The sequence below is a fragment of the Thermochaetoides thermophila genome, assembly GCF_000221225.1.
Source record: "Thermochaetoides thermophila DSM 1495 unplaced genomic scaffold scf7180000011821, whole genome shotgun sequence".
Classification (NCBI taxonomy): domain Eukaryota; kingdom Fungi; phylum Ascomycota; class Sordariomycetes; order Sordariales; family Chaetomiaceae; genus Thermochaetoides; species Thermochaetoides thermophila.
The window spans coordinates 1,770,635-1,784,507 of NW_006383037.1; the positions used below are offsets into that span (position 1 = coordinate 1,770,635).

The 13,873-nt window shown below is 50.5% G+C and overlaps 2 protein-coding genes across 2 annotated transcripts; one reads left to right on the forward strand and one right to left on the reverse strand.

Moving 5' to 3' along the window:
• Window positions 1–4,105: 4,105 nt before the first annotated feature.
• Window positions 4,106–4,860, forward strand: CTHT_0064090 (rhodanese-like domain-containing protein; the record flags this gene model as incomplete). The annotated part of the gene is made up of 3 exons (XM_006696652.1): window positions 4,106–4,300; window positions 4,478–4,592; window positions 4,667–4,860. The coding sequence occupies 3 exons, from the start codon at window positions 4,106–4,108 to the stop codon at window positions 4,858–4,860; spliced, it is 504 nt and encodes a 167-aa protein (XP_006696715.1).
• A 4,422-nt stretch (window positions 4,861–9,282) lies between these two features.
• On the reverse strand, window positions 9,283–12,736 carry CTHT_0064100 (putative transcription protein; the record flags this gene model as incomplete). The annotated part of the gene is made up of 4 exons (XM_006696653.1): window positions 9,283–10,299; window positions 10,376–11,833; window positions 11,886–12,643; window positions 12,730–12,736. 4 exons carry the CDS (start codon window positions 12,734–12,736, stop codon window positions 9,283–9,285), a joined length of 3,240 nt encoding a protein of 1,079 aa, XP_006696716.1.
• Window positions 12,737–13,873: the final 1,137 nt, after the last annotated feature.

A 13,873-nucleotide genomic window follows, 5' to 3' on the forward strand; every position in this document is an offset into this window, starting at 1 on the left:
CCCTAAGGAACTCTCGAGAACAAGCAGGTAAGCAAACATCCAGAATTCTTCTCATCCATAGGAATTCCAACTCCTCACGGTAAGAGGCGATTAGTTTACCCCCAAACGTGATTTGCTGGATACAGCAAGTATCACACACCCTCCACTCTTCCGTGAGCCGGCTGCGTCTGCCGCGTCATCGGACAATTTAGGCCGGTCAGCATGACTTTTGCCGAGTATCTCTAAATGCTGGCTGTGTGTTGAACAACGACGAGTACGAATGAAAATTTTGTAGGTCGAGCCATATCCTATAATCCCATCATCCTCACAGCATCATCTGTTCGGTATTGTCTGGGATAAGTACGAGCGCAAAGCTCTGAAACAGACATGGATCAGCATTGCCTTTCATCAGCATAGTTACCTCAGACAAGAGATATGGACTTACGGGAAATCCCCTTTTCCAGATTTGTACCGGCCAGAAAGCGGCCACAATGCCTGCGATTACTGTGCTCTCCAGCGCGGCCATAGAATATCAGGCAACTGACGGACTTGGCGCCGGTTTGCCGAATGTAACCTCTCGGTCCCCGTTCGTACGAATCTGTTCATGAGGTTATCCATTAGGTCTAGCTCACCATTATCATACTTATCTACCGTCGCCCCAAAACTCACCTTCAGCGACCTGTATCAAATCCCAGCTTAGCCTGCGATATGTAAATTTTCACAACGCTCTCACCCTCCTTGCCATCGATCTCGAACCGCACCTCTTCGCACTTTATCTTTCCCAGACATTTGGTTGTTATCTAGGTTCATGGTGTGCGAGTCGACGTCCTTGTCTTGAAACGGCGTTGTCAACATCGTAGAGAAGCTAATGACGTGGACATTGTACCCCATTGACACTATCGGAAGGTGTTACTATTTCCGTCGTAGTCAGTGCACGAAGCTCTGCTAGGCGGGTAAGGTCCCAGGTGGTCGTGGCCCAACGCCAGACCCTGTGCCCTATGAACTCTGATCTGTATCGCTGATTTGTGAGGGTCGATGCAACGCTTGGGTATGTCTCTAGTTGCGCAAAGGTCTGTAATGGGGACCAAGTTTGAAGCTTTTGAGGCTCGAGTAGGAGCAGCCGGTTAGCGGTGCTTGACTAGAGGATGTAATAGCAAAGTGATACTGAGACTCTGCGAGTTGAGCGAACGAATCAATAAGCTTTACTAGAAGCCCAATACGATCGATGATGCCCTCCTAATAAGAATTTAGTCAAGCCTACAGGTAACGCCACGGACGCTGGGAGCCCTGGTTGCGGAAATGTGTTTGCAGGCCCGCAAGGAAGTTGCTTTCTGCACAGAACACAAATGTTGATGATACTTCTTGATCGTGTTATTAGAAATGCAAAAATCTGGGTAGGAACAGGTATTTCACTGAATTAAGTGCTACCTGCTTACGAAGCAAGATTAGTCAAATCAAGAATGTCCTTTGCTGATATGGAAGTCAGCATTGCATGCCTGCACATCAGTAGGAACCGGCGGAGCTCCGGAATTGTGTCTGGAAGAGCATATGATAAACCCGAAACAGGTGATTCAATTAGCAGGAGGGGTGAGCGTGCACTCTCGAGTAAGGTTCGTAGAAAGGAACCCGTTCCACGGGGCTCGTACGGAGCGCAGTTCACCTGGGACGCGGATGAATATTTTACCAGCGCCTCGGTTTGCGTATCCCAGCAGAGAGTGAGTATCGATGATCGGCCTTGTACGTCCTCATGAGACGACATGAGTTGTTGTTTGATCACTGTACCATCGCCGTGATCGCCTGGCCTGCTTGGTCCTAAACAGGCGGCATGAATATACCGTCGCTAAAGTAGACCGCATCGAAATCGCAGCTATTGAAAGCACCTTGTTTCGTTTTCTGTTAGTATGGAATTACAAATGGTTCACAAGTTACCCATATACGCCTTCTGTTTGTAACTGCAAAGTACTCCTTTCATCCCGTAACGAGGTGTCGTGTAGGTTGTGATCCAAAATAGAGGAACCTGAAGCTAAAAGCCTCTGGTAACGGACCATGCTCTTTCGAGAGCTTGATGGAGTTTAAATAACCATGGCATGTCCCTGTTCAATCTGTATCTTCCAGAAGAGGCTCCAACCCTGCGTCTCAGAAAACACGCACAGCGAGGCAATTCTAAGTGCTATGATGGAGTCTCTTGGGAAATAGGACAAGATAAGCGATAGAACCTTACATGGTAACAGGGCAAATGGGTCCCATACAACTTTTGAGAGGTCGTAAAGATTCCTTCAGTGATGGTTGTTTCAATCTATTTTCCAGTAAGAGGATGTCCCCGAGGACAGTGCTTTTGCTGTGTGTGTCGGAACTTGGATTCGTAATAGAATATTGGAACAAAGGTTAGCTGAAAAATTGCTAATGGAAAGCACGTTTGTGATATCAGCGCTTATTTTTTTTTCCCTGTTGCTCACGGTAATCCGCCGTCCTGCTTGATGCCTATGATATTTTCATAGTTTAGTCACAGCCGAAAGCTATCACGCAGGGTGCAGAAAATGTCGTACAAGCATCTGCATCAATGCTTCCATAACCAGCCGGACGGAAGGTATTCCAGGCAGTTTACTGGTCGAGATAGTTATTATTACTGATTTGAAGGATAATGAAAGGGCTAGATTTCAAAAATGAAGAGGATATTGTAGCAGATTGGCGAAACAGAAACACCATAACCTCATAGTCACTCTCCCACCACCGACCCTATTTGTAAATAGCATGTCTTTTCAATGTTTCAGTGTGCCTGTGAATGCATATGCTGTGACACATATTATATCTTGAAGGTACAAGCTTGCCGCCTTCTATTTAGCTGGCAAAAGGGTAGCTAGACAAGGAATCGGTGTCACACGGACACGGCAGTCCAAGGAAAGGGGTATCCCAACTGCCAATACAAGGGATACAAGAGATAGAATGATTGTTAACGGCAAACACGTGGTTGATTTCTGAAGATATATGGAGCCACACGACCGAATGAGCCAGATGGCCGAGGCAGGAGGACGAGACCACTGAAAAGCCTGGTAGGCCGCGGCACTCACAAGAACAAGGGGATTCCATAAAAGAAGCTGCCCGGACACGATGAAGGGACTTCTCTTGGTTCTTCCTCTTCCTAACACAAGGACACGAGAACCAAGAAAGATTATTACACGTATTAATTGACTTCGTCGTGCACCCCACATCATCAGTCGCTATCATCTAATTCATTTGACCCATTGTCAATCCCTGCCTGCACCAGACCAAGTCCCCCGTTACAGTCGGCTAACCTCTGCGCGGTGCTGGCGTCTCATCACAACAGGGGTCTCAATCTTGGTCGGGCCCAAATGCCAGTATTCATAAACCAGAAAGTGGGAAGAGTTTCAAAACTAAGTGGCTCTGGAACCCAAATAGCTGGAGTCAGAGCCTCATCTTCTGCCAACATTTTGTGCCTGGATCTTTTGATCTGGTTATCGGGAGAGCATATAGGTGAAGTCTGATATCAAGTCTTGATATCAGTAATTCAGCCCATCGACTAGAAGTATCCCTGGAAGCACCGAGAAAGCTTTCCAAGAGCATTCTGAGGCATGATCCTACACTTGTTTAAAAGTAGTTCGCAACAAACCTGATCATGTTTCTTCTGCGGCCATCGTAATCGGGATTAATCATCGGTATGACTTGTCCCACTCGAGAGCCTCGAGGGAGAGAAAACGGACAGCCACAGATTTCGCAGCAAAAAGATGTGAGCGTAATCACACCGTATATGTAAACCGAGAGGCATTGTCGACGAGGTGATCAGGTTTAAGCAGAGATGAGAGGTCTGCTAAAGTTCAACCCTTTTCCACATGGGAGACACGGGAGACGGTTCGACTGTTTGGGGAGACTTGCCAAGCCTAAGTAAGTGGGTCGGGACCCACGATGCAGGACAAAAATGCGATCCGACAACGACCTTGGATCTTGGCATCAAAAGCCCCGCTTTACGGTGGGGTCGTATACACCCCACTTTGAACCTCAGCAGTTGAAGATCAGCACTTCAACCACAACTTTGAGAAATAATACATCGAAGAACTGGCCGAATTATAGTTGAAGTCTCAGAATACATCAAACATAGTCCTATTGAACAATGTGCGACCGCCAACCAGCTCCAGCCCAGCCGCAGGAGGCAGCTCCCTCCGCAACACCATGGTGGGCAGCCTACCCAGAGCCCCAGTCCAAGCCTGCGAGAATTTCGCGCGAAGAAGTATTGCAAATGCTAAAGACGAAATCTTTGGGAGAGAGAGACTTCATTCTGGTTGATGTGAGAAGGAACGACTTCGAGGTATGTATACATCTGTAGATGTTACTAGATAGGCTACAACTTGTCCCGCAATGTGCCATCCCGGTGTTGGAATCAATTACCTGGACTGTCTTGCAAGAACAATTTAGCATGGAATTGTTACAAAACAAGAATATAACAGCTTTCCAAACGCAAAAATTATTCTGATCCAAATCTCAGGGAGGGACTGTCCAAGGCTCAATCAATCTCCCCGCTCAAAGCCTCTACCCCACTATTGCAAGCGTGTACACTGTCTTCAAGGCAGCGGGCGTTAAGAAAGCTATCTTCTATTGCGGTTCGTCCTCTTATTTCTTCAACTATCCTACTCCTTGCCCATTGCCAATCCCGATTTTTCCTAACAACCCCCAGGCTCCTCCAGCGGTCGTGGCCCCAGATCAGCTGCTTGGCTTGCCGACCACATCTCCCGTGTGGGCGACACCACCATGGAGAGTCTCATCTTAGAAGGCGGGATCAAGGGATGGGTAAATGCAGGACCCGAGTATGTTGAGTGGATGGACGGGTACAATGCAGAGGTGTGGAAGAAGCTTGATGGCGGTCACTGAGTGCTTGGTTGCTGTGCAGCACTTTATCCACCGTATTTTTCGCCGTATGGTTGTCGAGTCGCTTACAGGAACAAGTGGGATTGTTATTCGGGTTCTAGGTTCTGGCACGTCCACTGGGTTAGGATGACGGTTGCTGATAAGGCTGATATGGGGGCGGTTGTGTAGTGAGGTATGGGTGATATTCGGGGTCTGAGACGTCCCTGCTTGATGCTCCCACCAGGTTTTTTGCTGCTGTTGCCGGGGGGGTGGTGGTGGTGGTGGATTTTGAGCTGGTGCTGAAACAGGTTCATGTTGGCTTTGACCTGGGCCAGCTAGCTGGATAGCTCTACATCCTCTCCGCCAAGAGGTCCTGATGATGTTCTGGTGTAGACATGACGAGTAAAATTTCCAAACCACAACCGGTTGAGTCCACCAATCTTGTGCAACCTGCTTCAATTTCGCCTGTAATGACTGAGTCACTTCTCACCAATCTGCTACTCAAAGAAGTAAAAACGAAATTGCATAGGTAGCAATGCTTACAATTGCTGTGGCAATTGTGAACTTTTTGATGTTGGTGTTTCGGGCGTAATCCTCGAATAAAGGAGTACTGAAGAGAGTCCAATACATGCGAGATATTACTTCAATGTTGCGTTTGTAGCCACAGAAACCTGGAAGTAATGGGAAGTGGCATCTAGACATACTGCCGTATAATTTGGAGGGACAAACAAAACGATGACAATGGAAAACAATGAATATCGGTTCATCACGGTAGACCTAGATGCTTCGCGCAAAGATGTCGCACCAAAGAGCTAATGTGAGATAATGAATTAGTTATCCTGACACCTGCCGGTTATGTCCCAAGGTCAAGGGGAGTACAATTGCTGGTTAAACACTTGCCCCATCTCTGAGACCCCTGATTTCTTCGGACTTCTCTGCAATTCGTCGTAAAAGCCTTTCTTGCCTGAGAGTGATGCTCGCAAACTATCTGCCCATTTTGCCAAAGAACACTGTCCTCTTTGGGGTTCTCAACAACAAACCAACACACAGCTGCCATACCCCAATAGTCTGTATTATTTGCCAGTAGCGTCCGTTATAGTATTCAGGCGCGTTGAGATCAACTCTTGTAACTCCCTATTTATCGCTTGGATCAAATTTTAAATTTTTAAAAACACGAAACAATTCGAGCTCCTGGACGCATGCCTGAGATCGTTCAAACGACGTTTCGAAGATCAGATTCCGGCTTTTGGCTTGTCCAAAATACTTCAATCTGTGGAAGCGTTACTGTCTCCTTGTCAATCCAATAATTTTCAGCCTTACCATAAGGACTTCAAAGCTCTGTGCACCCACATTAGTACTGGTTACTCTCTCCATGCAGTCCGAGAGTTTCGACCAACCATCCTCACACGCAGCCAACACGCAATTAGTTTATCCACTGCGTCAATGCCAAGCAGTGTTTGCTCCCTCGATATCAAACCCATGAGATTCTCAACCGCTATGTCGTTGCGCTTACAATCATGATGGTGCTTTATTTACCTCCGAATTTTACAACGGTGCAGCACGCGTCAGTCATCCCTTATGTTAAGCTGAGCATTATTTTTATCCATACAATCTTCGCTAGCGCTAACACTGCTATCCCTGCCGGGCACTCTTCACTCCAATGCTCCAATGTTTGAGGGAGAGGAATCTACAGTCACAACGCTTTACCAGCTTGTTATTACTACCGATATAGCCTCTGGTATCACCTATGCGCTTGCAGTCATTCTCAAATGGGTGGCCAACCAATGGGACATTGCCAGGTTTCTCTACCAGAAACGGGTCCGGTATCCAGCAGGCCACTTGAAGTCGGCTTCGCCCATATCTTCAGCCAAGGAGTCCCCTCCATATTCATAATATCTGGCGACATTTGCGGGTGCACTTCGCTGTCCAGCCTTCGCCAACTTCAGCATCACCAAACGTCGACACAGTTTTCGAGGGCTTCGGACATTAAGATGCCTTCAACTTATGCAACCCTGATCGTGTACCTGAGGAATAAATAAGGCGGCCAATGCTTGGAAGAGTCGTCCAGTCAGAGATCGAGCGTCCGTGCAAGGGAACGGCGCTCTAGTTCATGAATTGAAAGTATTCACGCTCATGGAGCCAATGAAGCCCCTTGGCCTCGGCTACCGTCAAATCGGTGACTGAAATGTTCTGATGGAGCCTAGCTGCTTATCTTTATGGTGATCTCGAGCAGGCTGTAACTTTCCTCGCTCCTCCCCCATCAGTTCCTCAATCCCTCATTTAATTTTACTTTCAATTTCTTTTTCCCCCATTTACATGATGATCTCTTATTTTCAGCTCTAGATCTCAAGCTCTTTCGAGAGCAGATGGAGAACCTTACGAGACTAATTAAACCTTTTCACTCTGGCCTTGCTTATCCCTCATCTCTTCTGAACCCAGCTAAGTAGCTGTCAGTGATAACTGCTTGTGGACAAGTATGGGCCTGCAGCCCTCGAGATCTCCGAGGCTCTAGCGCGTCTCCAGCTCCCAGACCTGCAGCAGCCGCCATCGACGTCGTCGACGGTCTTCCTGCCCAAACGTCGCCCGGGAACCAGTCAGCACGAGCTCTTCTTGCTAATCCGTGAGGGCAGCCGCGCCGCCAAGGAGCTGGTTTCTGCCATTGCTCTATACCATCGCTGGTTTTCTTGGAGATCTGATGTCTACCAATGTTAGATGGTGCGGTCTCTAGATCCAGAGGACTGTCAACTGCCTTGTTTAGAGCCAGTCCGGGATTGATGGGGGGGTGTTTTCCATCACTCTCTCGCTCTATAAAATTTTTTTGCTGAACGTCGAGTTTCGGTTTTTGTATGTGGCCACGTTCTCCAGCAAAAGCTGGAGACCCAGATTTTTTTCGGGTTATCATTTTGAGCGATCCCATCACAAAACTCACGAAAAGGCTGGAGGAACGTTCTAATCTTTTTCAGTGGTTCAGTATTATTGATAGACATGCTTCGTGTAGTGATGTTACGCTAAAAAGCCAACAATACTAATAATATTCAAAAATCATTCAAGGTGCCTAGGATGATTGAACAATAGACTTACTACATCTCTTAGGCGTCTTATCTCCTCTGTCTTGATCGCGATACGTTAAAGGATTCGGTCGTCGGCTCTGGAAAAATAGCTGGAAAGAATATTTCAGTTTTCAAGTGCGACTGGATCGCTCTCACAGTCCTTGACAACAAACTTCTTGAAGATAACCTAAGCGCAAGAGTTATTCAATTTGGATGAAGGAGAGAGAGAGGGATCCAAATCATACAATGGTTCCTGCAATAAGAAATCACAACTGATCTATCATCCTTCGACTCAGAGGTTAGGGAATCCATTGTTTGTTTTCATCCAGAACCTTAGTCGATCGTTCAAACAATTCCCGGAGCAGCTTCTTAGTGTTCCAGATTCGGGCAAGAATATTTGCATTTGAACATCAGGATGTGACGAACGATTTCCATTGGGACCACGGTGTTCTGGATGGCAATAATCCGCTTTGTGAGAGTAACCATGGTTGAAGTGAAATATTTAAGAGTGAGCGAGAGGGAGTTTTCCATTATGGCAGCCTGGTGATGACGAAATCAAGAAGGAAGCAGTAAGCAGCTGGACAACTGTATTTTGAAGCAGAATGATGGCAAAAGAGAGAGGACTGAAGTCTGGCAGTACTTAGATTGTTGGATGGACGAAAACAGAGCACAAACAGGTGTAAAAAAAAAAAAAGGCCGTCAATCAAGACTAGCATTAGGTTAAGACCTAACAGTGAACCTAGCTGTCCACCTCGTAGCTACACGGTTACATTAGGCATCTGCATCTCTCCCTCGTTCTGCCCTTAGCTAGGTACCTTACAGCTGGCCATGTTCCTCAGGAACTCCTGCTTTCAAGTTCTTTAGGGGAAGAAAAGGGACCGCTGAACCAAAATACAGCGACCATTCATCCATAGCCCTCATACGTACATGAACAAACACTCCGCGATTAAATTAGCCAGACACACCTCCTGCAATGCTCACCAATACCATGCAGTGGTTGGTTGATTGGTTGGTTGCCAGCACATTCTCCCCCACCTTTCCCATCACAAATTTTAACTTTTTTTGTTGGCTCCTAACCCGCCTATCCCCAACCCTGACCAGAAGAAAGAGAAACCGGACAACAGCCAAGTAAAGAGACCAAACGAATAGGGCGAACATGTAGAAACAACACAAAAGCAACTATCCTCACCATGAAAACTCAACCTCCAGCCCTCAGTCTTGTCTGATCAAACACAACAGCCAATGTAAAGAATGGCTAAGACTCCAAACATCCCTCCCACTCGTCGATCCCATGCACACCACCCTCAAACCCTCACGCCCTGGTCCTTTCCCTTTTCCCTTTTACCAACCCATCCCTACCCCTCTTGAGCGACTTGCCAGTCTAAGTCTGAGTCTCCTAACCCTGCTGCTGAGATTGTCCTTGGCCCTGGCCCTGTGGTACGCCAACAACAGAAGCAGGAGCCATAGTCCCCTTATTAACTGGCGCCGGGATCGCCGTTGGAATCGGAGCTTGAGTTGGCTGTGGGTGTGGAGGAGGAGGCGGGATCTGCGGCGGAGGAATAGGTGTCTGCCTTGGGGGACCGCCAGCAGTCGTCGTTGGGGCAGCAGGCATGGGAGGGATTGGAGGAGGAGGGATAGGGGTTTGGCGGATTGGAGCCGGATGAGGATGCGGTTGTTGCTGTTGAGGGGGAGCATGTTGCACCTGCGATTGAGGTTGATGCTGGTGTTGAGCAGGCTGAACTTGATGGGTATGAGGTTGCGGTTGCGGAGGAGGGGGATGCGGTGCAACACCGGGATGCTGCTGTTGCTGAGCTTGATGGTGATGATACTGCGGATGAACCTGTGGATGCGGCTGACCTTGGGCAGGGTGATGCTGCTGCTGTTGTTGATACACTGGATGAACCTGCTGATGCCCCCCAGCAGCCATCTGCTGCGCCAATCTCTCCCGCTCCCTTTGCTGCTGTTGCAACTGCTGTTGCTGAGCCTGCTGGGCCTGGCTCTGCTTCTCCAACACATTACTCAAGTAAGGCAGATCCTCCCTCGCGCGTGGATCAGCCTCAAAGATCCGCTTAATCACCTCCCACTCCTTCCGATGCATATTATGAGCCTGCGGCAACAAGAACGCAACCGTCGGAGACGTAATCAACGGCCCCAAGACCTCACGGGCGATGGCTTCCCCTTGCCGTTGTCGCTCGTCCGGGTTCGGGGGGATGAACGGGGCGGGGGGTTTCGGAGGCTGAGGAGGCGAGGCCGCGGCCGCAGGGTGGTGTTGTTGAGGGGGATGGGAAGCAGGCGGATGCTGGACGGGGTGCCGTTGCGGGGGAGGGGTACTGGGGGAAGGGACCTTGCGGAGAAGTAGGGGAGAAGGCGGGGGCTGAGATGGACTGCTGCCGGACAGGAGGAGCCTGGAAGCCTGTTTGCATGGGCGTCGGGTTTCCTGGGGAGCCCTGAACTCCGGAATTGGGGGCCCCCGCGCCGTGTGCTTGGACTTGGGCTTGGGCCTGGGCAGCGGCTTGGTGCATCTTAATGACGTGGTTCGGGTCGGTGGTGCCGTGAATGCGCTGGATGGTTTCGGGATCATTCCTATAAACGAACACGGCGAGCATCATGGGCTCGGTCCTTTGCTCGGGGATGTAGTTGTCCGCAAGGTTGAGCATGAACTCGGGCTGCGGCGCTCCGGGCAGGACAGGCACAAGGTAGGTATCACGAACATTGGCAACTCCCTTATCCCCAATCACACCATACCGCTTCTTCGACACAAAGTAATCGATTAGCTTCTGCATACCTTCCCTGGCAGCAGGCGTCGTTGGCTCGAGGTTGACGACCACCACGTCAGTCGGCAGGCTGTACCTGAGACTGCACAGGTAGACGATGGCCTGCTGCTCGTCGATGCGGCCGCAGACCGTCAGAGTCTTGGGAATCAATTTGTTCCACGGCAACCCAATGGTCTCGCTAAGGTTGGCACCTCCAGCGTGCTTGGCTATCACCGAGACGTTGGCCAGTGTGTTCATGACGAGATTCCCGCGCCAGACGACATCCGGATCAAGTTCCTCCTTAGGGGAGTATGGCGGTGACTGGGTGCCATCATCAAGCAGGCGGTCGACATCGGGATCGACGCCTGGGCCAGCAGCTGGTGCTGTCGGTAACGGGGCCGGCACCTGAGTTTGTGGTACACTAGGGGCCTTGACGCTTGAAAAGACCTTGTTGAGGTCAAAATCTGCCCTTGTAGGAGACGTCTGTGCTGAGCTGGATCTTCGCGAAGCATCCTGGAGCATCTCGGTAGTCTCCTTCGGTTCCTGCTTAGGGGCTGTTGGCCGGCGTACCGGAGCTGATGGGATTTCTTCGCTAATCTCAGCAAACCCATCATCACTGATGAACTCTTCACCTTTATGTGTTTTCCTGATCCTTGGGAAATCATCCGTAATCTTGATCGACTGCTTCTCAGCCCTTGCTCTCATTTCAGCCGTTTCCCTCTGCAGCTCCTTAGACGCAAGCTCCTCCGTCGTCATGGATGCCAACATGGCCGGGGTTAGGTTTTTTTCCAGTAGCCGGGTAGTAAGCTCGGGATTACCCTTGAGATTGAAGGCCAGTGTACGGATTTGGCTGGCATAGGAGCTGGTCGTCGGGTGGCTGTCATGCACTGCACGCTCGATCTCAAGTGCGAAGCGCTCAGCGCGCTCCGCAATGGACATGCCATCGTTTGGAACTTGCCCATTCTTGTCAGCGATGCCGAGAGAAAAGTTAAGCGACTTGCATAGGAGTTTCGCAGGACCCTGGCGAGTGTCTGGGAGCTCCGAAATCTTGGGACTCGCTTCGCTTGCAGGAGTCGTAGATGGTGCTGATGGTGCCGACGGCGCTGGCGGGGCTGCCGGGGCTGACGAAGCTGACGGGGCTGCCGGCGGCTGCACGGGTACCGCTTGGGTCTCCGTAACCTTGCGAATCTTCTGCTGTCGATACGTCAGTCAAGAACTAATGAGACAAAACAGACACACAACTCACCTTCGCTTCCTTCTCCTGGACCCCATCTGTAGTTTTGCGCTTCTGGCCAGCGGCCTTAACCTCTTTTTTCGGCTCAGGCGGCGGCGGGGGAGATTGTTTTGCCTTTTGCAAAGCCTCTTCCTTTTGATCGCTAGCGCGCTTCTTGCCCTTCTTGGGGCCTCTCTTCCTCTTCTCAGCCTTCTCCTCCTCATATGCCTTGCGACGAGCTTCCCACGGCCGTTCGCCAGCCTGAATGCCCGCCAGCAGTTCCTTATGGTTCTCGGGCCTGCACAGCTCACAGAAGTACTCCTTAGGCAAGTCTTCCGTGTACTGGCTCATGCCCATGCAGATGTTATGTTGCCAAGCGCCGCACTGGTCGCAGGCGATCCAGGGCTCACCCGAGTCCTCATCTTGTTCAGTAGCGCCGCAGACGCAGCGGATGATCTCTTCCTCGGGCTGCTCTTCTGGCTCGGGCGCGGCCTTCTTCTTCTTACCGCCGCCGCCGCGGCGCTTCGGGGGCTCGCTGAGGAGGTCGAGCTGCTCGAGGGCCTTGTGTTGACCCTTGGTTGCTCGGACCGACCGGCGCGGTTCCGGGTCTGGCGCTGCTGTTTGATGGGAGGTTAGCGACTGTTGCTGCTGCTGATCCGCTAGCTGCTGCTTCTGTAGATGCTGCTGGTTGATGATGCGAGTGCTGCGACGAAGCGCCATCCTCGGAGTAGTTGCGCGCCAGGATGACACGACGGTCCTCTCCTCGTCTCGGCGTATCGGAAGAGGGAAAGCTTTTTTCAGGGAACAGCAACTTGCAGAGTGGGATGTGGGAGTGGAAAGAAGGAGCATGAGGGATGTTTTCGGCGAAGATGCTTACCAGACATGGTCGCGCTGCGGGATCTGGGATCTGGGATCGAAGCAATGCTCACTTCAAGCAACCCCGTCTGTGATGCGCAATCCGCAATCTGTGGCAGGATGGACAATCGACCGGCTGCCAACTGCCGTCAACAGGTGCCTCCTCTTTGTGTTCTGTAAGCGAACCTGGAACTGCGCGTGTCTCTACTGGCAACCAAGCGGGCACTTTGCAAGCGGCAACGCTGCAGATGGCTGATTGCTCAAAGCACACGCCGGTGGAAGGTTGCACGCAGCAGAACTCAGTAGAGTAGATGAAGGGAATGAGGATAGGATGTGGATGGTAGAGATCACGTTTGGCCAGATCCAGTCAGGAATTTTACGCTTGCATGGAACTAACGACGGCAATCTTCAGAGCAGACCGAGACTGTGAAACAGAGACAGAAATTATCCCCGATTCTATCGCACCAAGCACCCGTAGCACTCCGACTGCAAGCAGTTGGATCTTGACAGTTGTGCTTCCCTCTTAGAGGCGTGTCTGTGGTTTTGGGTTGTAATGATTGATATTGGTGGGTTGGGACAGACGGAGTAAGGGTTTGGATGGAAGGGGAATGCGAATTTGTGCTGTGCGTGTGCTGTTCTTGTCAACCGGAGTTGAGCAAGTGTAAGTGAAGTGCAGCGAAGCGGGAGTTGCGGCTGATGGCCCAAGCTCCAACGCGCCGAGTATGGGTGGCGCGCAGCTCCAGCTCCAAAAACAAAAGTCCGGCCTCAATGGAGCGCGTGCCGCAATTGTTAGAACAAATTGGCACTGCTTCGCAGTTGATCGTTGGCAAATGCGTGGCTTTGTCCTGGGCACGACTGAAACTCAACGCCAGTTGATCGCCGCACACATGCGACGATGGGTGCCGGGGCGCTATGGAAGTCTTTGTGTGGTTAGCCGTGCTATTTGGCCGTCTTTTTGGGACGGATTGATGGGACTGAAGGCGGGCAGTAAGAAGTCGCAGGATGCAGGAGGAGAGTTTGCGGGATGCCGGGAAAACAGGCTCAGAAACATGACGAAGGTGCTTATCTAATCATCAGGAGGGTCCACCTTTTTGGGAGGGGCTTCTGCGGGGATACTCACACAGTTCAGAATGTGTCATGATTCACACTGTACCATGACCCCACCA